This window comes from Sciurus vulgaris (assembly GCF_902686455.1).
Source record: "Sciurus vulgaris genome assembly, chromosome: 2".
In the NCBI taxonomy this organism is placed as follows: domain Eukaryota; kingdom Metazoa; phylum Chordata; class Mammalia; order Rodentia; family Sciuridae; genus Sciurus; species Sciurus vulgaris.
The window spans coordinates 118,424,676-118,449,818 of record NC_136462.1 but is presented as its reverse complement, the minus strand read 5'-3'; the positions used below and the strand labels follow the sequence as shown (position 1 = coordinate 118,449,818).

At 33.9% G+C, this 25,143-nt stretch overlaps 1 protein-coding gene across 1 annotated transcript in view; it reads left to right on the top strand.

The window, feature by feature from the left end:
- Positions 1 to 25,143, top strand: part of MYO9A (myosin IXA) — a 285,639-nt gene that overhangs the window by 203,679 nt on the left and 56,817 nt on the right. The window contains 5 exon segments of the mRNA XM_079123120.1: positions 4,973 to 5,085; positions 8,686 to 8,828; positions 11,559 to 11,782; positions 12,332 to 12,448; positions 14,070 to 14,258. Coding sequence (XP_078979246.1) covers positions 4,973 to 5,085; positions 8,686 to 8,828; positions 11,559 to 11,782; positions 12,332 to 12,448; positions 14,070 to 14,258 — 786 coding nt within the window.

Genomic DNA, 25,143 nt, shown 5'->3' with positions numbered 1-25,143 from the left:
AGTGATATTTGCTAAGAAATATGTCACTAAGTCCTAGCAGAAATTACCATCTGACTTTTCCAGTTGTCAAGTAATTGGTCTAATGGGATATGGACACTTACAAATGAATTACCTGAAGGGGATTTGATAAACATTACATCTTGAATTTGTTGATTAATTTTAAGTTTTACTTGGTGTAGGGAGGTGATTCAAGGATAGTTGTTCATTTCCTTTGTGTGACTTCCATGTTTTATATTTTCCTACTTCCAACTGTCACTTAAGTTACTGTTTAGGGTCTATATGCCACTCTTATTTAATTTTTATATCTACCACTTTGCATTTACTGAGGAAGAGTGACATGTTCTGCTAAGCAGTATTTTAAAGATGACTTTCAGATAGTTATTTAGTTTCTCAGTCTTCTGGATGGTAAGTGGGTTAATAAAATAATTTCTATTCCTTATCTGTAAAATTAGTATAGGAAACATACTTTTCTCTGTATGGTTTATTATACTATTAACCAAACTTAAAATTAACTCTGTAAAGACATGACTCCCAAATAGCTCTCCAGAATTTCAGTCTTCTTTACTTCCAACAGGGTGAAACTTAAGTTTCTCATTATCCACTCCTCTGAAACTTTTCCCATTTCTTATATTCCTGTTTTCTGTGTTACTCTCTGAGATATTCTCTGATCCTTATCTGTGGTATTTTCTTTCTCTCTGTACCATTCATTTCATAAAAGACTGCCAGAAAAGCCTGTTGCTCAAGCAAAGCTCAGTTTATTATCATATTACAGTTGGGGTAAACTGCCTTGACTGTGTCTTAGTAGTGTCTCAAAAAAAAGGAAAGTCAGGAGAGGTTATTCACATGATTTTGGTGTCTGGGTTTTTAATTTTGAACTGTGTCTTGCAGGGTGGAAAAATGGTTGGTATTGAACACCCAGACTCTTAATAAGTTTGTATTGGCAACCCTAAGAGCAGTTGCACTGTCAAATAACTACACTTTGTATTTATGCCAGTATATCATTCTCCCAAAAAATTCAGGGGCATTTTATAGCATTGACTCTGTTCTTTGAAGACTGGGTGGATTTCTCTGTCTGGGAAGTACCATCTGGGATTAGTGCTTTTTTGTAGCACAGTTTCTTGATAAGTTTTCTATATTTCTTCTAGGAAAATTGATCTTCTAAATTTTTTATCTAATGTCTATTGCGGTAAACCATTTTTTTTCTTATGAAATTATCCATTTCATCTAACTTTTCAGATTTATATTTGATTTTTGTTATTTCCTTTATCTAGTTATTGATTTATTTTGTTAATTTTTTTCTAGATTTAACAGGATTTTGATTTATTTATTATGTCTGTTTTTCCCCATTTGCTACTTCATTGGTTTTTGCTTTTATCTTTGTTATTTATTTCCATATGTTTTCTTTGGTTTACTTGTTTTTCTAGATTTTAAGTTGGGAATTTATTTTATTTTTATTCATATAGTTTTTTTTAAAAAATGTTTTTAGTTGTTAGATGACATGATATCTTATTTTTCTAGTATGTGAATATTCGATTACTTTTTTGCTCAAAATCTTTAATTTTGGTTTTTTTCTGCTATTCTGCTTTTAATTCTAATTTCTTATTCAAAAGATTTTTCAAATATATAGAAGAATATTTAATTCTGAGAGTTACTATTTCTTTCACTTGTTTTTTACTTTTGAGAGGGATCTAATCAATGTTGTTTTTGATTCTCATTTGATATTCATTTGTTTTCTTATATGTTTGTATAGTTTTTTTATGTTTTAATATATTCATTTTATGTATTTGTTTTTTACAAGATAAGTTCAAGAATTTCCTCCTCTGTCAGTGTAATAAAGTACATTTTCTTTATGAAAAGCCTGTACTTATCTAGCAAAATTACCCTATTACTAAATAGGGGCAATGCTGTTTTTCCTCCAGGGTTTTTTTTTTTTCTTTTTTTTGCTTTTCTTTTTACTTGCTGGATTCTGAATTCTGCCCTCTTTTTCTCTTCACTACTCAGTCTCCTTAATGCCCCTCTTTCTTTGTATTTACCTTCTTTTTACCCAGAAGCAATGCCTTTAAAAATATCTGTGCATTTTTAAAGGTTTTTCCCTGAGTCCATTTATTTTTTAAGTCTTTTTCCTGAAGTCAGTTCTCTAATCTACTTGTAATCTTTTATGTTTGCACACTTTGAATGAACCATCTTTTTCCGGCTTTTATTTTAGATTAATCTTCAGCCCATTTCTAGTTTTACTCTTTGCACTTTTGCATTGTTTTTCTTAGATTGTCCTTGAACTATGCAGAAACTAGTAGTGAGATTATGAGAGAGTTTGCTAGGATTATGAGTCTATCTTTCTGCTGACAGGTAATTTGAAGTTTGTGTGCAGTCTTTTTTTCCATTTATTTTGCTAGGCATAATGCAGTTTTATTTGTCTTAAGTTTTTTATTGTTTTTGGAGATTATACCACTATTTTTGTATTTAGGCAGCTTCCATTATTGTTAGTTTCCTGGAAGCCATTTAAAATTCATTTTAAGACACACTTAACCTGTAAATTTCCCTTGACTTTTTTTTTTTGGTTGTTCCTTGAACAATTTATCTGTTGAGGAAATACTTCTTTAATGTTGAATTTCCTATGTTTTTGAATTTTGCAAAATGTAAGCCTGTATTGTCATTTTAAATGATATACCAGTTTATAGGGAATAAGGGGATGCATATCCATGTAGAGTCAGAGTTCAGATCATTTTTGGGTTTAATTTTTTTAAGGGACTACAATTTATTCTTGTTGAGTGTATTCTTTTGTAGGGGGATACTGGAAATGAACTTAACTACTGAGCCACATCCCCAACCCTTTTTTTTTAAAATTTTTTTATTTAGCTTTTAATTTTTTACAGACTGCATTTTGATTCATTGTACACAAATGGGGTACATCATTTCATCTCTATGGTTGTACACAATGTAGATTCATATCATTCATGTAATCATACATGTACATAGGGTAATACTGTCTGTCTCATTCCACCATTTTTCATACCCCCCCCTTCTCATTTCCTTTTACATATTCTAAAGTGCCCCCATTATTCCCCCTGCCCCACCCCCATTATATATCATTGTCCACTTACCAGGGAAAACATTCAGCCTTTGGTTTTTTGGGCTTGGCTTATTTCACTTAGCACGATATTCTCCAATTCCATCCATTTATTTGTAGATGCCATAATATTAGTCTTCTTTATGACTGAATAGTATTCCATTGTGTATATATACCAGAATTTTTATTTCAAGATAGGGTCTTGGTAAATTGCTTAGAGTCTTGCTGTGTTGCTGAGGCTGGCTTTGAACTTGTGATCCTCCTGCCTCAACTTCCCAAGCCACTGGGATTATGAGCATGTGCCTGTACTCTGGCTCAGTGATAGGCACTGTTACCTTTTGTGAGTGATGGATGCTATTACCTTTAATCCTTTCAGGTGGTCCTTTCCCTGGTCTTGTGTTGTTTACACACATCAGTGTTGATTAGTACTCAACTAAATACACAGAGGGAACCTTTTGTAGATCTCCAGAGATCTTTCTCCGTGTGTGTCTCTCCAGTACTCTCTTTATCTCTAGTTTTCTTAGTGGCCTTGGACTTCTCACCTTCATATGTTCAATTCATGGAGTCTGCCAAGTTTCATCAAGGTTCTCACTCTCTATATCACAGCCTATAAACTATTTTAAGACTGTAAGCAGGGGAAGGTATAGGATTCACAATGGATATTTCCCATCCGTTGTCTTAAAAACTGCTGTTTCATATTCTCTTTTTGTCTATGTTTCAGACAAAAGGGTAAAACAAAGCCCTCTTACTACATCTTGTCCAGAAGCAGATACCTGCTCATTAATTTTTTTTTTTTTATTTGCAAGCACATAAAGCAGGTTTTATTTAAAGGTCGTAACACAGACTTCTCCTGGGAGGGAGAAGCAGGCCATGGCTGGTATTCTGGTATTCCAAGAAGTGAGAGCACCTGCCCTTTATTTTTTTTTTAATTAAAATTTTTAAAAAATTTTTACAGGCTGCATTTTGATTCATTGTACATAAATGGAGTACAACTTTTCATTTCTATGGTTGTACACAATGTAGATTCACACCATTCATGTAATCATACATATACGTAGGATAATACTGTCTGTATCAGTCTACTATCTTTCCTTCCCTCACCCCTTCCCGCCCAATTTTCCTCTACACCATCCAAAGTTCCTTCATTCTCCCCGCCCCACCCCTTGTTATGTATCATCATTCAAATTTTAACATTTCAGGATAATCACGGTTTCTGTTGATAAGACTGTAGTCAAGCAGACCAAAAGGTTGAAGAAAGGATATTATAACTATGGAAGAAATGAAATATTAGGAAACAAATAAGTAGCAAGAATTCTCTCCCGAAATGGGATTGTCTTTAGAGGAACGCATTGAAAACAAATGGAACGAGAATTGCTAATTGAAATTCAGGTCCCAGTTTGATAGCTTTGTAAATTGTTTATAGTTTAGAACCTTAGTAATGATTATGATCCTTTATTCTTTGGTTTTCTTATCCTCTATGTGTTCTGGATATAATGAGAATCTATAATAGTATGTTAAGTCATAAAAATAATTACCACCCTTTTGTTATAAATAAAAAGAGATTTGAAAGATAATACCTAGTATCCTAGATTTATCACTGATTGGACTTATGTATGTATCTTTGAATGGTTTTGACTATTTACTTACCTTTCTACATGAGATTTTTTGTTAACTCATGGACCTTATTTAGCATTTTCATTGACCCAAGATCTCCATAATTCTATTACTTTATTATGTTTAATAGAGGTTTTAGTAGGTTCTAATATTTTAAAAAAATCTCTGAATAATATAAATTATATATTTACATAACAACTGTAATTCTCAAATAACTATAACCTTAGTTTTAATTATAGTGCTATCATGTATTTACTTGGTTTTAAATATTTGTATATGTAATTATTACAGACATCACAGCGATTTTCTTCAGTTGATGAACAAGCAAAGCTTCATAAAACCATGTCTCAAGGAGAAATTACAAAGTTGGCAGTGAGACAGAAGTCTTCAGATTCAGATATAAGGTATAAAGTATACACAGAATTAATAGTGTTATAATTTTATTTAATATCTGAATAGTTAAATACTGAGCTTTTGAATTAATTATTTTACTGAAATTTCAAGATATAAGAACTAAAATTAACAGAACATAGTAGTTTAGATAATGAGCTTTATCTTCCTATATACATTATGATTTGGGGGAAGTCTCTAAATCATTATGTGACTTGTGGTCTTGTTATAAGAGAGATTAAACCAGATGAGATTGAAAATATGTTCAGGCTTTGAACTTAGTTCTGTTCTGAGCTAATAAGTGTTTCAGAAAAAAAAAAAAAAAAGCTTATCGGAAATAATTCTGTTCTCCTTAAGAGAGCATATGGATTTTTTTATTTTTCAAATAAATATCTTTGTGTCATGCTGCATTTATATAAACATTTGGACCTTCACTGAAAACTTTTTTGGTTCATAACACTATTGCAGACTACTCTCTCACTAACAGTAGGGGCCTTTCCAAGGTACCCAAATCCAGAGCAGAGTATACTGGAAATCAGAAATTGGGGAACAAGATATAACATAGTAAAAGAACATATACCGTGGGGGCTGGGGTGATAACTCAGTCGGTAGAGTGCTTGCCTTGTAAGCACAAGGCCCTGGGTTTGATCCCCAGCACCAAAAAAAAAAAAAAGAACATATACCTGGTATATATTTAATTTCTACTCCCTCTCCTGCCTTGAAGGATAAAACAAAATATGTACACAAAACTGGAAGTATAATTGTCTTGGTAGGAGAAAGCTGAATCCTAAATCATTGGAGTAAAGCTGAGAAGGAAGTATCTAGTTTCTTCCCCAGTCTTAGCATAAAACAAGAAATTTATCTCTAGAAAGGATAAAACGGATCATCTCTGGACTTGGAGTTTATGAGATACCAAGATACATATTTGGAACAAGGGGATTTAATGACTTGTATGCATTAAGTATTAAAATCTCCTAGCTTTTTTTTTTTTTTTTTTTTTGTTATTTTCTGAGTTCCTACATTTTTTATACTCTCTAAGCAAATGATTCAAAGAGTCTGGGGGACATTTGTCCAGTCCTCAAGGAAAGACCTGAATATGAGCTCTCCCTGAGAAATTGATCAGCCATAGAACTTATAGTTTGGACGCCTTATCAATGCAATGAAAACTAGAGTTTCTAAGCAGTGTTTTAAAAATCTACTTTTAGTCATATTTAGACACAAGTAATGACCATACATTTGAGGTATGAACCTTACAATGAAGAAACCAAAACTAAAAGATAAAATATAACTTGGAGAAAATACACCGTTCAGAGGATAGAAAACTTCCAGACAGATAAATACAACTATCAATGGAACTTCTATATAATAAATATAATTACATCCATGAAATTAAACATAAAAAGGGCTGGGGGGAGTGTAGCTTAGTGATAGAGTACTTCCCCAGCATGTTGGGTTTAATTCCCAATATAAAGAAAAAAAAGAAAAGTGAACAAATGTTAAACAAAGCAATTTTCATGAACAAATAGGAAAAAAAAAAAAAAAAAAGAAAAAGAAAACCCTGTGGAATAAAATAGGTCATGTTGAGAATTACATGTCTCAACTGTGATTAGTTACACAGTAAAAATGAATACTGAATGTTTCTAAAAGTAAATCCTGAATATTGACCTAACTAAAATTAGACTATTTGTGGTGGAGATAGAACAAAAATAGTGGAACATGCTTAATTGTTACCTGTGGTCATGGTATAACAGCAGTATAAATAATAAATATCAGAAGAATCAATTACGTAATTCAAAAGGATGCTTTGAAGGAGCAGAAAATGGAAGAGTGACAGAGGGATGCTGTTGTTTGTAGTAAGCCCTGTAGAATCATTTTTCTTTGTAAGATATGAATATATAAGATTAGTATTGGGGAGGGTAAAAAAGAACATGGGACCAAAGCCAAACAACCCTGATTTTTAACTTCCATTTCCACCATCTCTTTGAGCCTCAGTTTGCTTTTGTATAAAGTACAGGTAATAAAATGTCTCTATCATGGTAGTTGTGAAAATTAGGAATCTAGTGTGAGGGCATAGTGCCTGTTACCTAGTAGATGCTCAGATAATTTTGAAGTTTCACTTACATATTCATGTATTCACAAGTTAATGTACAAATAAACCTCCTAGTAAAGGTTTGTTACATAATATATGGTCAGTAAGTGTGAGCTATTTTTATTATCTAGAGGTATTTCCTTGAGGTATATGATGAAAGAGTATACAAGCCCTAAAAAGAGGCAATGTAGTATTGTAGATGTGAGTCTCAACTTTGTCCCTGAATGGCTGGGTATCTATAGGAGAGTCCCTAATGTTTATTATTTTTATTTTTTGGTACTGGTGATTGAACCCAGAGGCGTGTCACCACTGAGTCACGTCCCCAGCCCTTTTATGTTTTGTTTAGAGACAGGGTTTCCCTGAGTTGCTTAAGGCCTTGCTAAGTTGCTGAGACTGGCTTTGAACTTAGGATCCTCCTACCTTGGCCTCCTAAGCCACTGCGCCTGGCTCATTTTTTATTTTAAGACAGGGTCTGGCTAAGGTACTTGAGGCCTTGCTAAGTTGCTAAGACTAGCCTTGAACTTGGCTGTCTCCTGCCTCAGTCTCCCAGGTTGATGGGATTATAGGTGTGCACCACAGTGCCCAGCTCCAAATCTCCAGTTTTTCACATGTATTAATATTTATAGTACAGTTTGATTATCTCTGCTTCAAAATGTTTAGGACTAAGAAGTGTTTTGATTTCAAATATTTGAATTTTGGACCCTGCACATATATAATGAGAGATTTTTGAGGATAGAATTGAAGGCTAAACATGAAATTGAGTTCCATAAACACCTATAGTCTATTTTTGACTGTGACCAGTCACCTAAGGTCAGGTGTTTAATTTTCTACCTGTGGTGTAATAACACTAGAAATTTTTGTGTTTTATAGTATTTTTTGATTCAGATTGTTTTGAATTACACATGCTCAACTTGTAATTTGTTAGAAGTAAAGTTGTTATAATTAAAGTACTTCTGTATAAGCACTTAGCATTGTGCATTCAAATAAGTAGTGGCTGTTGTTGATTATACTATTGCTAACTTGTGTTAGTAACATTAAAACTTTTACAATAATAAAAAGATGTAAAATTATGTATACATCATGATTATAGTGATATTAAAATTGACAAGGAAATTACAAATAATGTAATGTTTTTTAGAATGGTTGGTGGTTACTGATGATTTATTTAAAAGTATTTTATTTGTTATTATATTGTCTATATGCTAAATCCAAGCTGGATGGGAGACAAGAATGATATCAATTTAGGACTCAGAAAGCCTGAGTTGGAATCCTTGTTCCACCTCTCTATACCTGGTTTGTTTTAGAAAATTATTTAACTTTTCTGAGATTTATTATTTTATATTTAAGAAGAGGAAACTACCTTGGTGAACTTAAAGTGTAAATGGAAGATTAAAAATGTTTAAATTTAAATGAGGTGTAATGTATGTGAAAATTTTATAAAATCTAAGATGATATACAAAGTCACCGGAACATGCTGATTTCTGTTTATACCTTTTTTTTTCCCCCCCTTTTCCTTTTTAAACAGACCTCAGAAAGCTAAGATGAGATTTTGGACCAAAGGGAAACAAGGAGAGAAGAAGACTACTAGAGTAAAACCTGCCACTCAGTCAGAGGTTTCAGCATTCTTTGCTGGCTCAGATGTGGTTCCATCTCATCAATTTCCAGAAGGTAAAATTGACTCTGCAATTTTATTTGACTCTTTTTAAAAATGTATTTAAAATTATAGTTTCTGTTTACTCTTTCTGGAAGTTTGCTATTCCTTTAGTATTTATAATGACAATCCTGTTGGCTAGATATTCTAATGAGATAGGACCAGGATTGTTACATGCTTCCTTAATAAATAAAGTTACCATATGCCCATATTAAAAGCTCCAAGAATATGTGGCATAAAACAATGAAGCAACAACCATTTCAAGAGTGGCTTTGAATCTTAGGTGAGCCTTAGTCTTCTATACTGCCAAAATTTAGCCATCATTCATTTACTTCACAAATATGTGTTAGTAGTATTAATAAGAACAGCCCCTGTTTGAGTGCTTACTACTTGCAGGGAACTGTTCTAAGTATATTACATGAGTTAACTCAGTTGATTCTGACAACAGTGTTGCCAGGGTTCTCAGCTTATAGATGAGAATAATGAATATATCATTGAAGAAGTTGCTTATTTATACACATACAGTAACTGGAAGAGCTAAGATTTGAAACCAGATAGTCCAGCTCCAGAATCCACATTCTTAACCACTGTGCTGTATATTAGATAGCTGTTATATGTCAATGTCTACCAAATGCCTGGTGCCTTATAATATAGCTATTATTTTAGTTTTGGAGCATGAATAATAACATATTCAAAAGTACCCAATAGTTAGCATTACTCACTCTCCAAGGATTCTAGTGATACCAATATTAGATTACCCCTTCTTCCTATGCCTTTTTGTTAGTGATGCTAAAGAGATTTTTAGCTACTATGTAAAGATGTTGGTTATATATATCTTAAGGGATATACATCAGAGGTGGGATGTGGTAATGAGTGTGTGAAATACCAGCACCAACTAAAATAAGGATCCTAGGAAGAAAGCTATTATCTCTTAAGGAAGGATAGAATAAAACAAGTTGTAATAAGTAAGGAAAAACTTTTCGAATCTAGGACAAAATAAAGGAGCAAAGAGGAAAGATCATCAATCTTGACTTAGAAGTGGAGGCCTGGAGCAGAGGCATCTCTGTCAGCTCTAAAGAAATAGTAGAAATGTGTCTTATGGCTTTGTTTCTATCAGCTGACAAACTTATATGGGTAATGAATTAAATGAATATTGCAAGTTTGGCTTGGAAAACTTTGAATTTTCTCACCATTGCATTATCAAGGTGTTCAGTTTCTTATATCTTGTCTAGTTGACAATAATCAATCTAAATTTTTCATTTTCCACAATTATATTCTTCATTGTTAATTTCCAAGATGCATAAAGCTTTCAGTTGAAGTAATATTATTAGACTTTATTGTACTTGCTTTATAAGGACACCTATATAAAAATTAGGATTATAGCTTTTTATTTACATTTGGGTAAAATTTTATTAAGGTAGCCCTTATTTTTTAATGCTACAATACATTATGGACAACTTCTATATAATTTTATGTAAGACACTATGCCAATTGAAATAGATACTTGTTATGTAATGGAATTAAAATCAGTTGATTTCCGATCAATTTAAATGTACTTATATCCTGTATCTTTATATTCTTTATTCTGGTATCATACCTGAGATTTAGTTTGTTTCAATTCTTGCTTTAGGTGGCAGTTAGTCTTATATAGGAGGCCACTGTTTTGCATCATTATCAAAGTTAGCTTTTAGATGGAATTAGAATATACCATTGGACAGAGTAAGGAGCATTCATGTTGGGGAAACAAGTGTATATGAAGTGAGAAGCCAACATTCTCAACAGGCTTCAGATGGGGTTTGGCATGTCTACTCTAGTTCTAGATTGTAAGGATTACATGGAATCTGATTTCTAGTACAAACAATTGCAAAGAAAAATTCTCTGTTACAGGCAAAGCCAGTTTATTTCTAGAATTTTGTGAGAACTTCAGATAGTTATATAACAAAATTCTAAATACTAAAGATACTCAAGCAAAAATAAAGCAGTTATCTGTGTCCCTAATAGGTTGCCAGCTATCCCCAGCTATTATCACTGAAACTTTTGTGACTGTAGACCATAGTTAATAAAAATTAACAATTTTAAAATTTCACTGGTTTCTTAGACTTAGGTTTAGCTGGATATTCTTTCAAACAGATATAGCAGAGCTATGACTAGATTAAGTCAGTATTTAATATGGTAGTATGGTTGCATACTCTCTTCTCTTTTCTTTTGAAATGAGGAATTGGGATTTAGGTTGATGTTCTGTAAGACACCGCCATCCAGGTTTCTAATATCAGACCTTAGCTCTTTGGAAGATATGATAGTATTTCCCATTAAAATGTAGTGGTAAGTCAAGCTGGGTGCAGTGGTGCACTCCTATAATCCTGCGGCTTGGGAGACTGAGGCAGGAGGATTGTGAGTTCAAAGCCAGCCTCATCAACAGTGAGGTGCTAAGCAACTCAGTGAGACCCTGTCTCTAAATAAAGTACAAAAAAGGGCTGGAGATGTGGCTCACTGGTTGAGTACCCCTGAGTTCAATCCCCATACCCCCCCCCAAGAAAAACCCCCAAAAAACTTAGTGATCATTCTTACATACATCTGTATTTATCGTATACCTTCTTGACTACAAACATTAATGTTACTTTGCTTTTCAGATATTTTGCATGTTTCTTTCAGTAACTTGCCAAAGGAACTTCAAAAGAAGGGCATGGAGATGATCAATACTTTTTTTACTAAACATTTCTTTTTGGGTATTCTATCTTGATTTGTAGAATTAGCTCACTATAACCCAACACCTCCTTTGAGCCCAGAACTGCCTGGTAGTTGCCGGAAAGAGTTCAAAGAGAACAAAGAGCCTTCTCCAAAGGCAAAGCGAAAGCGAAGTGTGAAGATTAGCAACGTGGCTTTTGAGTCTGTGCATTGGCAAAATGACTCTATCCAAATCATAACAAGTACTGGTGATTTAAAAAGCATGGATGAATTTCTTCTGAAAAAGGTACACTTTGATTGCTGAGTCAAACCTCTGAGCAGCTTATATATATATAAATATATATAGATAGATATAGATACAGATATAGATGTATGCATAAATAAAATAGGACATGCCCTCCAGAGGTATTACATATGCTTCAGTAAGTTAGATGGTCTGTTCTTTACTTGAAAGGTACAAATAATAGAATATACATTAGTATAATTAGATAGATGGGATGTAATGTTTTAGGCTTTATTATTGACTTCCAGTTTACTATAATTATCACATTACATTTCATATATGAAGATAAGGCTTGTCCTTGCTCATTTGGAGTTGTTTTTAGAACAATAATAATAGAACAATAAAATCATACAATGTTCAAAGGGACCTTCAAAGTTATCTAGTATTATAATAGTTTGCTTATATAGTCATACTTTTTACCTGGGTTGCATCATAAGAGCCTACAGCTTCTACTTTTAAAACAGGCATTATTGAAAAGACAATATAATTCTGCTGTTGCATTTGCCTCTTTTTAATTAGTTGATTTTATACAATTCTTTGTGTTGCCTCCAGATGCATGACCTAGATAATGAGGACAGCAAGAAGGATACACTAGTGGATGTTGTATTTAAAAAAGCACTGAAAGAATTTAGGCAGAATATCTTCAGCTTTTATTCATCGGCATTGGCGGTAAGCTAGACTGTTAGCAGATATTCAGTAATTCAACATATGGAAAATTAAATAATGATTTAGAAGATGGTACAGGGGCCTTGTTCAAATAGAGATTTCTCTGGTTTCTTGTTTATGTTTTATGGATAGTTAAGGAAGAGTATACCAAATGCCTTATATTAATAGCTTCCCTAAATTTCCTTGATTAGTTTTCCCCCTTATGGGCATTTTTCTTGTCCTTAAGATGTTGATTCAGGTATTTTGGGTATGATTCTTTTTCACCCAGTGGCTCTGTAGTTTTTTAACTTCTCTGTCCTTACAGTTCTGTTGCCAGTCGATTGTTTCCAGTTCTTTTATGTGTAGAATGTACTGCACAATTTTTTCCCAGTGAAGTTGATTTCTGTATGTCATTTTGTGGCACTCATATTTGTCTTACACCATCATGATATTTGTCATGTTTTAGAAAATTTATTTTTCTCAGTAATGCTTTGGTCTATTGAATTATCATTAGTGTTTATAAATTATCTTTTATGAATAATGTTGAATATTTATAAATGACTTTTCTTTGTTGTTGTTGATTTTTTTTTTTTTTTTTTTTGGTACATGGGATTGAATCCAGGAATGTTTAACCACTGAACCACACCCCCAGCTCTTTCGGTTTTATTTTGAGACAGCATCTCACTGAATTATTTAGGGCCTCACTAAGTTCCTAAGGCTAGTCTCAAATTTTCGACCTTCCTGCCTCAGCCTCCTGAGTTACTGGGATTATAAGTGTGCACCACCACACCCCACCTTGTTCAAATAGATTCTTTAATTCATTGTGAAAAGAGAAATCAGAAAAACTTTTTAAGTGTATACTCTACTTTTTATATTTTCATCAGCATAAGTTTTGTATTGTTTTTTATTTTGTTTGTTTTTGGTTGTTTGGTACTGGGGATTGAACCCAGAAACACTTTACCACTTAATTACACTCCCAGCCCTTTTTTGAGTCTTATGATCCTCCAACCTCAGCTTCTCACGGCAATGAATAATAATGATTTTCTAACACTATATCCAAAAAAGGTTAGTTTCTAAGTCTGAAGAGGGAAATAAATTTTAAATGTGCATAATACTTTTTCATTATTAAAGAGCTTTTTTCTCTTAGAAAATTCCAGATTCATTTAAACAAGTTAAAAGGAATTCCATTTAGATTTCTTTGCAAGAATTACAGTATTTTTCTGAGCATGCCACTCTTCTTCAGATAAGTAGAGATAAAGAAGGTTACCTATCATGTTAAGCAAAGAACCAAGTATTTATTCTTTAAATATTTTAAATAAGGTTCATTTGGGGGGAAATAAGTCATTAAGAGAGGAGCAAATAATCTTCAGAGCTAAATAAAATTAAAAGGCCAGACTTAAGGGAGCAGTTCTCAGGTTTTGCTTATCACATTGTTTAACTGTTTGGTCTTTGACTAAAACTTAAGAAAGTTCTATTTTTGTATGAACTTAGAAGTTTATAGATACCACATGACCTCATAGGCCTGCTTATAAGAAACTTCATCAGGATCCTAATCTTTATTCTAAATATTACCACTAAAAGTTTAATCAGTCTTCTGTATTTAAAGAATCTTTGCATAAAACCTTACACTTCTTTTTTTTATTAGATGGATGATGGTAAAAGCATACGATATAAAGACCTCTACGCACTATTTGAACAGATCCTGGAAAAGACCATGAGGCTTGAGCAGCGTGATTGGAGTGAATCTCCAGTGAGAGTTTGGGTCAACACTTTCAAAGTGTTTTTAGATGAATACATGAATGATTTCAAGACTTCAGATAGCACAGCCACAAAGGTAAAGGTAAATGTGATATATTTTGATTTCTAAAAGGAATCCTTTTAAAGACTGTTAGGACTTCTAGTGTGTGAGTAAAACATTATAGATACACGTCAATTTAATATTACTTTAGCGCCTCCAAACTCGATTATTTTAAGTTTGTCAGGCCATATTTTCTAAACCCTGTGCAATGAATGCCTTTTTCACTGAATTAAAGTATAATGTGGTACCCTCAAGATTGTACTTTCAGTAGAAATTAGCACATGAAATTTTCTTTTGAAAAACAGTGGTTAAAGATATGATTCACTGTATTATCTAGTGCCCTTTATGTAAAGACCCACAAGTTTTATTTCTCCTTAAATTAGTTTTTTAGGAAAATATGTCTTTCAGAAAATCTATGTAGCAGTAATAATAACCATTGTTTTTCAATGCCTATTATGAACCAGGAATTATATTATGTGTTTAATATTTAATTCTTTTTTAGCTCAATTAAATAAATATTACAAAATTCATATTACAGAAGAGATGGCAGTTTTAGACAAAATCATCAACATTTTCTTTTCTTCCCTAATTATTTCAATCTGTTCATTATAGCCATACCATCGGTTTTTCATATTGATTATCTTCAGTTTTATTTTTAGTTATTCTAGTTTAGATTAATTTAGATTTGTAATCTATCCTAAATTATTTTTGAAACAATCAGATATAAAGTCTTTGCAAGTTCTCCTGTTCTAAGAGATCTAGGTTAAGGTCTTTATTTTATGCAGAAGAAGACAGATTTATACTGGTTCTCCACCTTCCATCCCCTATTTTTCTCTTTTCTTTTACAACTCCCTTTTTTTTTTTTTTTTAATCCAATTTGGAAAATACACAACATGCTGCAGTGTGGGTAGTGTATGAAACAGGCTTTGTCATAGATTAATTGGGGAAGCTCGAATATCCATGTCATTAGATCTCTTCTTTTAGTGTCTTGCCTTGGGGCAGTGGGTTAGATATTCACTGACTACTAGTATTCTGGGAGCAAGCTAAGGAAGAGATAGGTTCTCAGCAATCAATGAATAAACTTCTCTTGATAACCTAACGTGTGGATAATGCCTGGTGTTCTCCATGTATCCCTTTGTTTTATCATCTGTAGGAGTGTGTTTCCAGTCTTACGCAGGGGTAAGAGAGGAATAGACTCCCAGCTGTGTGGAAGGTGGGAAGGCTCTGGAGATCCAGCTATTATTTTCTATTTGTTGTTTTGATTATTTTTTTTTATTGGTGCATTATAATTGTAGAAGTAGGATTCATTGTGACATATTTATAAATGCACAAAACATAGTTTGATCAATTTTGCTTTCTAGTACTTCCCCTTTCTCTCCCTTCTTCCCTGCCTTGATCCATTCCTCTGCCCTGCTGGTCTCTCTTCTGTTTTCATGAAATCCTTTTTTAAATTTTTCTCTCTGGATTCCACATATGAGAGAAAACATGTAACCCTTGGCTTTCTGCGTTTGGCTTCTTTCATTTAAAAATTTCCACAAATGACATGATTTTTCTTCTTTATGGCTGAATAAAACCCCACTCTATATATGTACCACATTTTCCTTATCCATTCGTTTATGGATACCTAAACTGGTTCCATAATTGGGCTGTTCTGAGTTGTACTGGCATAAGCTTGTGTATGCATGCATCATTATTGTGTGATGACTTTCTTTTGAATAAATACTGAGGGAGTGGTATACCTGGCTTATATGGTCATTCCATTTCTAGTCTTTCAAAGAACCTCTATGTTGATTTCCATAGTGGTTGTACTAATTTGTAATCCCACCAACAGTATATACATGTTTCTTTTTCCTTCTTCCTTGCCAGCATTTATTATTTGTATTCTTGATGACTGCTATTCTAACCAGAGTGACATGAAATCTCAGTGTGTTTTTTTTTTTTAAATTTTAATTTGTTCCAATTACTTATACTTGACAATGGAATACATTTATGTGGTTTGATAAATCATACGTAAGTGGAGCATAATTTCTCATTCTTCTGATTGTACATATTATAGGATCACATGGGTCATGCAGTCATATATGTGCATGAGCAAATAATGTCTATTTCACTCTACTATCCTTCCTACCCCATACCCCTTCCCCTCCTTTTACTCCCCTTCAGTATAGTTTTGATTTGCATTTCACTAATTGTTGAAGATGTTCTACATATGAATATCCAGGTTTCCCAGGACCACTTTTTTAAAAGATGTATTTTTGGTGCCTTTGTCAGGGATTGGATGACTTAACTGTGTGGGTTTGTCTCTGTGTTCTCTGTTTCATTGGTCTATGTGTTTGTTCTATGCCAGTACTATTCTGTTTCTGTTATTATACCTCTGTAATATAATTTGAAATCAGGTATTGCAGTGCCTCAAGAACTACTCTTTTTGCTCACAGTTGCTTTGGATGTTCTATGTCTTTTATTTTTCAATATGAATTTTAAGACTTTATTTCCTATTTCTGTGAAGTTTACACTGAATCTGCGGATCACTTTTTGTAATGTGGCCATTTTAGCAATATAATCCTGCCTAACTGAGAACCTGGGAGGTCTTTCCATCTTAGTTCTGGCTAAAATTTCAAGTACCATATTGAATAGGAGTGGTGAGAGTGAACATTCTTGTCTTATTCCTCCTTTTAGAGAAAATTTTTTCAGTTTTCCCAATTCAGTATGATGTTGGCTTTGAGTTTCTCTATATATAACCTTTATGATACTGAGGTAAGTTTCTTCTAGCCCTAGTTTCTTAAGTATTTTATCATGAATGTCTTTGTCAAAGACTTTCTTTGCATCTGCTGAGAAGATCATGTGAGTTTTGTCCTTAATTATTTTTATGTGGTGAATTATGTTTATTTGTGTATGTGAAACCATCCTTGCATCCCTGTAATAAAACCAAATTTGATCATGATAGATAATCTTCTTGATGTATTGTTGAATACAGTTTGCTAATATTTTATTAAGGGTTTTTGCATCTATGTTCATCAACTGTAGTTTCATTTTCTTAATGTGTAGAATAATTTGAAAAAAACTGACATTAGTTTTTCTTTTATAAAAGATCTGATAGAATTCATTGGAGAATCCATCTGGTCCTAGTCTTTTCTTTGTTGGAAGGATTTTTATTACTCCTTCATCTCATGACTTATTACTGTTCAGCTTAAGTTTACTTTTTTGAAAAAAAATTTTTTTTTGTTGATGGATCTTTATTTTATTTTTTTTGTGGTGCTGAAGATCGAATCCAGGGGTCACACATGGTAGGCAAGCCCTCTTCCTCTGAGCCACACCCCCAGCTCCAGCTTAGGTTTGTTTTTTGTTTGTTTGTTTTCAATGCTGAGGATTGATCCTAGGGCTTTGTGCTTGACAAGCAAGCACTCTACTGGCTGAGCTATATCCCCAGCCCCCAGCTTACGTTTTCTATATTTTCTTGGTTGAATTTTGATTGGTCTTATATGTCTAGACATTAGTGTTTTTCTACATTTTCCAATTTATCAGAATGTAAGTTTTCAAAATAATGAGCCTGTGGATTTCAGTGATGTGTGTGGTAATATCTCCTTTTTCATCTTGAATTTTATTAATTTGGATCATTTGTTTCTTTTTGTTAATTTGACAAATGGTTTACTAATCTTGTTTATCTTTACAAAGAACCAACTCTTTGTTGTGTTGATCCATTGTATTATTTATTATTTTCTGTATCACTAATTTCAGTTTGTCTGTAGTCACTCTTCCTTCTACTGGTTATGAAATTGTTATTTTGCAGGACTCTGAGATGCATTATTAGGTTGTTTATTTGGGATGTTTCTGATTTTTTTATATAAGCACTTAAAAAGTTATAGACTTTCCTCTTAGAACTGCTTTCATAGTGTCCCAGAGATTCTGGTATGCTATATCTCTATTGTTTGATTCCAAGAATTTTTAAATTTCTCTCAATTTTTTATGTGACCCATTCATTGTTCACAAGTGTATTGTTCAGTCTCTGTGTGTTTCATTTTTATAGTTTTTCTTGCTTTTGATTTCTAATTTTATTCCATTATGATAAGATGTGAAGAATTACACATATATTTGTATTTTGCTGAAATATATTTATTTATATTTGTGGCCTAAGGTATGGTCTTTTATGGAGAAAGTTCCATGAACAGTAGAGAAGGATGTATGTTCAGCTGTTATTAGATGAAATATTCTGTAGATTTAGGTCTGAAATGTCTGCTGATTTTATGACTGGATGACTCTCTGTGGGTGAGAAAGAAATTACTATTACTGTATGAGGATCTATGTGAGCTTTTATATCAAGTAGTGTTTATTTTATGTAATTAGTGCACTGATATTTGTATAAGTATTATCTTTTATTATATCTTTTTGTTGAATTGTTCCCTTTACTAGTGTGTAATGACCTTCTTTGTCTCTTCTGATGATATTGAAGTCTGCTTTGTCAGAAAGAGAGTAGCTACCTAATTGCTTTCAGGTTCTGTTTTTATAGAATATCCTTTTCCATCCTTTCACTTTTATCCTGTGCCTTTGCCTGTGAGATGTGTCTTGTGAGTAACTTAGAGTTGGGTCTTGTTTTTTAATCAAGTCTGCCAGACTATGTCTTTTAATTGGAGAGTGAGACCATTTACATTGTTTTTTTTTTTTTTTTTACTTCTTTTATTAAATGCGCTCCATGAAATAAATTTCCCTCTAAGTACTGCTTTCATAGTGTCCCAGAGATTTTGATATGATGTTTCTTTGTTCTCATTTACCTCTTAAGAATTTTTTAATTTCCTTCCTAATATCTTCTGTTATCCACTCATCATATAATAGCATATTGTTTAATCTCCAGGTGTTGGAATAGTTTCTGTGTTTTACTCTTTCATTTATTTCTAACTTCAATCCATTATGATCTGATAGAATACATGGTAGTGTCTCTATCTTCTTGTATTTGCTAACATTAGCTTTGTGGCATAATATATGGTCTATTTTAGAGAAGGATCCATGCGCTGCTGAGAAGAAAGTGTATTCGCTCTTGGTTGGATGGTATATTCTATAAATGTCCGTTAAGTCTAAATTATTGATTGTGTTATTGAGATCTATGGTTTCTTTGTTCAATTTTTGTCTGGAAGATCTGTCCAGTAGTGAGAGAGGCGTGTTAAAATCACCTAGTATTATTGTGTTATGGTCTATTTGGTTTCTGAAATTGAGAAGGATTTGTTTACATACATGGATGAGCCACTGTTTGGGGCATAGATGTTTATGATTGCTATATCTTGCTGATTTATGCTTCCCTTAAGCAGTATGAAATGACCTTCTTTATCCCTTCTGACTAACTTTGGCTTGAAGTCCACATTATCGGAAATGAGGATGGATACTCCAGCTTTTTTGCTGAGTCCATGTGCATGGTATGTTTTTCCCCATCCTTTCACCTTTAGTCTATGGGTATCTTTTTCTATGAGGTGAGTCTCTTGCAGGCAACATATTGTTGGATCTTTCTTTTTAATCCAATCTGCCAGTCTATGTCTTTTGATTGATGAATTCAGGCCATTAACATTCAGGGTTATTATAGAGATATGATTTGGTTTCCCGGTCATTTGGTTCATTTTTTAAATTTTATTTATTTATTTATTTGACACAACTTGTTTCCTCCTTTATTTGACAATTCCTTTAGGATAATTCCTCCCTTTGCTGATTTGCTTCTTTGTTTTTCATCTCTTCCTCATGGAATATTTTGCTGAGAATGTTCTGTAATGCTGGCTTTCTTTTTGTAAATTCTTTTAGCTTTTGTTTATCATGGAAGGATTTTATTTCATTGTCAAATTTGAAGGTAAGTTTTGCTGGGTATAAGATTCCTGGTTGGCATCCATTTTCTTTCAGGGCTTGAAAAATGTTGTTCCAGGCCCTTCTAGCTTTTAGGGTCTGGATTGAAAAATCTGCTGATATCCGTATTGGTTTCCCCCTGAATGTAATTTGGTTCTCTTCCCTCGCGGCCTTTAAAATTCTGTCTTTATTTTGTATGTTAGGTATTTTCATTATAATGTGCCTTGGTGTGGGTCTGTTGTAATTTTGTGTATTTGGAGTCCTATAAGCGTCTTGAACTTGATTTTCCATTTCATTCTTCAGATTTGGGAAATTTTCTGATATTATTTCATTGAATAAATTGTTCATTCCTTTGGCTTGTTTCTCTAGGCCTTCCTCAATCCCAATAATTCTTAAATTTGACCTTTTCATGATATCCCATAGTTCTTGTAGATTCTGTTCATGATTTCTTACCATTTTCTCTGTTTGTTCAATTTTGTTTTCAAGGTTAAATAGTTTGTCTTCAATGTCTGAGGTTCTGTCTTCCAGGTGTTCTATCCTACTGGATATGCTTTCTATGGCGTTCTTAATTTGGTTTATTGTTTCTTTCATGTCAAGGATTTCTGTTTGGTTTTTTTTCAATATCTCTAACTCTTCATTGAAATGATCTTTTGCTTCCTGTATTTGCTCTTTTAATTGTCAATTGGTGTGATCATTCAATGCCTGCATTTGCTCTTTCATCTCATCATTCAGTGCGTGCATTTGCTCTTTCATCTCATCGTTTGCTTCTCTGATCATTTTAATTATGAACATTCTGAACTCCTTTTCTGTCATTTCTTCTGCCATGCTGTCATTGGGTTTTATTGATGTAACATCTAGATTTGTTTGCAGCATTTTCTTTCCTTGTTTTCTCATATTGTTCAGGTATCAGTGGACCACTGAGATATTGCAGATTTCCTCTATTGACTTACAATGTCCTTGAAGATTTCTATATATATCCCCCCTTAGCCTTCAGGAGGCTGAAGTCTTGGAGGAAGTTGATAATGCGGTGCTCCACAAGGAAGCTGCCTCTCTAGGAGTGGTGGCCTTTAGGTGGGGTATAATCCCTGCTAGTGGGCAGAGGTGCCTCCACTTGTTGACCAATGGTCATCCAAAGGGGACCTAGGCTGTGGGTTGAGGCAAGGCCTGTTTGGGCCTGAGTCTCTGGTTTTACCGTCCTTGTGGGGAAACCTCACCCGGCAGGGAAGACTCACCCGGTGGGGAGGTGTCGCTGGTCAATTCCCTCCTAGAGGTTCCCCTCAATTTACAGCTACCGCCTGGGCTGGGCTGCCTTCCTCTGCAAAGTTCCCAGGGGCCCAGCCCTACCTCCTGGGCCTGGGAGCCTCACCCTTCGCAGATGAATCTCCTTAGGCTGCCCCTCCTCAGAGAATCTGCCTGCCTGTTTTATTTACTTCTAATGGTTAATTCAATAGTAATTCTCATTTGCTTACCTAGTCTTCTAATGAAATTTATCCTTTCCTGGGCTCTGTTTCGTTTCATCTTCTGTCTTTTTAAAGTAACTTCTGCATTGCTGGTTTAGTAGTCATCAATTCTTTTAGTTCATGGTTATCATGGAAGGTTTATATATCTCCTTTAATTCTACAGGATAGCTTTGCTGGACATAGCAGTCTTGGTTGGGAGTTTTTTTCCTGAGGACTTGAAACATTCTTCCAAGGCCTCCTGGATATGAAGGTTTCCTCTTTGCAGTCTTGTTATTCTTACTGGTTTACTTGACATTTGTCTCTTGAGGCTTTTAGAATTTTATTCTTACTCTGTATATTTGACATTTGATTATAATGTGTAATGAAGTGTCTGAATGCCCATTTCATTTTCAAGGTTTGAAAATATGTCTGCTGTTACATCACTAAATAGGCTATCAGTGCCATTAACCTTTTTTTTTTTTTATTCTTAGGTTTCATTTTTTTAATTTATTTTAATTAAAAATCATAAATTTACATAGGGCAATCTTGTTTGATTCATTGTTATTTTTTTCCCTTCCCCCCCACCCCTCCCACCCCTCTTTTCCCTCTATACAGTCCTTCCTTCCTCCATTCTTACCACCCTCCTTATCCCTAACCCTAAACCTAACCCTAACCCTAACACTAACCCCTCTTACCCCCCCTTATATATCCTCATCCACTTATCAGCGAGATCATTCATCCTTTAGTTTTTTGAGATTGGCTTCTCTCACTTAGCATGATATCCTCCAATTTCATCCATTTGCCTGCAAATGCCATAATTTTATCATTCTTCATGGTGGAGTAATATTCCATTGTATATATATGCCACAGTTTCTTTATCCATTCATCAATTGAAGGACATCTAGGTTTCCACAATCTGGCTATAGTGAGTTGAGCAGCTATGAACATTGATGTGGCTTTATCTCTGTAGTATGCTCATTTTAAGTCCTTTGGGTATAGGCCAAGGAGTGGGATAGCTGGCTCAAATGGTGCTTCCATTCCAAGCTTTCTGAGGAATCTCCATACTGCCTTCCAGAGTGGCTGCACTAATTTGCAACCCCACCAGCAATGTATGAGTGTACCTTTTTCCCCACATCCTCGCCAACACCTATTGTTGCTTGTGTTCTTGATAATCGCCATTCTAATTGGGGTGAGATGAAATCTTAGGGTAGTTTTGATTTGCATTTCTCTTATTACTTAGAGATGTTGAACATTTTTTCATATATCTGTTGATTGCTTGTACATCTTTTGTGAAGTGTTTGTTCATTTCCTTAGCCCATTTGTTGATTGGATTATTTGTATTCTTGGTGTAGAGTTTTTTGAGCTCTTTATGGATTCTGGAAATTAGCGCTCTATCTGAAGTATAAGTGGCAAAGATATTCTCCCACTCTGTAGGTTCTCTCTTCACATTACTGATAGTTTCCTTTGCTGAGAGAAAGCTTTTTAGTTTGAATCTATCTCAGTGGTTGATTCTAGCTTTTATTTCTTGTGCTATGGGAGTCCTGTTAAGGAAGTCTGATCCTAAGCCAACAAGTTGAACGTTTGGACCTACTTTTTCTTCTATAAGATGCAGGGTTTCTGGTCGGATTCCGAGGTCCTTGATCCATTTTGAGTTGAGTTTTGTGCAGGGTGAGAGATAGGGGTTTAATTTCATTCTGCTGCATATGGATTTCCAGTTTTCCCAGCACCATTTGTTGAAAAGGCTATCTTTTCTCCACTGCATATTTTTGGCACCTTTGTCTAGTATGAGAAAATTACATTTATTTGGGTTTGTGTCCATGTCCTCTATTCTGTAACATTGATCTACCTGTCTATTTTGGTACCAATACCATGCCATTTTTGTTACTATTGCTTTGTAGTAGAGTTGAAGATCTGGTATTGCGATACCCCCTCCTTCGCTCTTTCTGCTAAGGATTGCTTTAGCTATTCTGGGTTTCTTATTCTTCCAGATGAATTTCATAATTGCTTGCTCTATTTCTGTAAGGTACATCATTGGGATTTTAATTGGAATTGCATTGAATCTGTATAGCACTTTTGGTAGTATGGCCATTTTAACAATATTGATTCTGCCTATCAAAGAACATGGGAGATCTTTCCATCTTCTACTATTTTAATTTCTTTCTTTAGTATTCTGTTCTGTAGTTCTCATTGTGGAGGTCTTTCACCTCTTTTGTGAGATTGATTCCCAAGTATTTTATTTTTTTCGGTGCTATAATGAATTGGGGTAGTTTTCCTAATTTCTCTTTCTGAAGATTCATCACTTATGTATAAAAATGCATTGGATTTATGAGCATTGATCTTGTAACCTGCTACTTTACTGAATTCAGTTATGAGTTCTAAGAGTTTTCTAGTGGAATTTCCGTGTTCCTCTAAATATATAATCATGTCATCAGCGAAAAGGGATAGTTTGAGTTCCTCTTTTCCAATTCGTATCCCTTTAATTTCTTTGGTTTGTCTAATTGCTCTGGCTAGAGTCTCAAGAACGATATTGAATAGAAGTGGTGAAAGAGGGCATCCCTGTCTTGTTCCAGTTTTTAGGGGGAATGCTTTCAGTTTTTCACCACTTAGAATGATATTGGCCATGGGCTTAGCGTAGATGGCCTTTACAATGTTAAGGAATGTTCCCACTACCCCAATTTTCTCTAGTGTTTTGAGCATGAAGGGATGCTGTATTTTATCGAATGCTTTTTCTGCATCTATTGAAATAATCATCTGATTCTTAACTTTTAGTCTGTTGATATGGTGAATGATATTTATTGATTTCCAGATGTTGAACCAACCTTGCATCCCTGGGATAAAACCCACTTGATCGTGGTGCACTATCTTTTTAATATATTTTTGTATGCGATTTGCTAAAATTTTGTTGAGAATTTTTGCATCGATGTTCATTAAGAATATTGGTCTGAAATTTTCTTTCCTCAATGTGTCTCTGTCTGGTTTAGGTATCAGGGTGATATTGGCTTCATAGAATGAGGGTTCCCTCCTCTTCTATTTCATGGAATACTTTGAGAAGTATTGGAATGAGCTCTTCTTTAAAGGTTTTGTAGAACTCGGCTGAGAACCCATCTGGTCCTGGACTTTTCTTTGTTGGTAGGCTTTTGATGACCTCTTCTATTTCATTGCTTGAAATTGATTTATTTAAGTTGTGTATGTCCTCCTCGTTCAGTTTAGGTGATTCATATGTCTCTAGAAACTTGTTGATGTCTTTGAGGTTTTCTGTTCTGTTGGAGTATAGATTTTCAAAATAGCTTCTAATTATGTTTTGTATTTCACTCATGTCTGTTGTGATATTTCCTTGTTCATTCCGAATTTTAGTAATTTGAGTTTTCTGCCTCTTTCTCTTTGTTAGTGTGGCTAAGGGTTTATCAATTTTGTTAATTTTTCAAAGAACCAACTATTTATTTTGTTAATTTTTCTGATTGTTTCTTTTGTTTCAATTTTGTTGATTTCGGCTCTGATTTTAACTATTTTCTGTCTTCTACTACTTTTGGTGTTGGTCTGCTTTTCTTTTTCTAGGGCTTTGAGCTGTAGTGTTAAGTCATTTATTTGTTGATTTCTACTTCTTTTGTTGAATGCGCCCCATGAAATAAATCTTCTTCTAAGTACTGCTTTCATAGTGTCTCAGA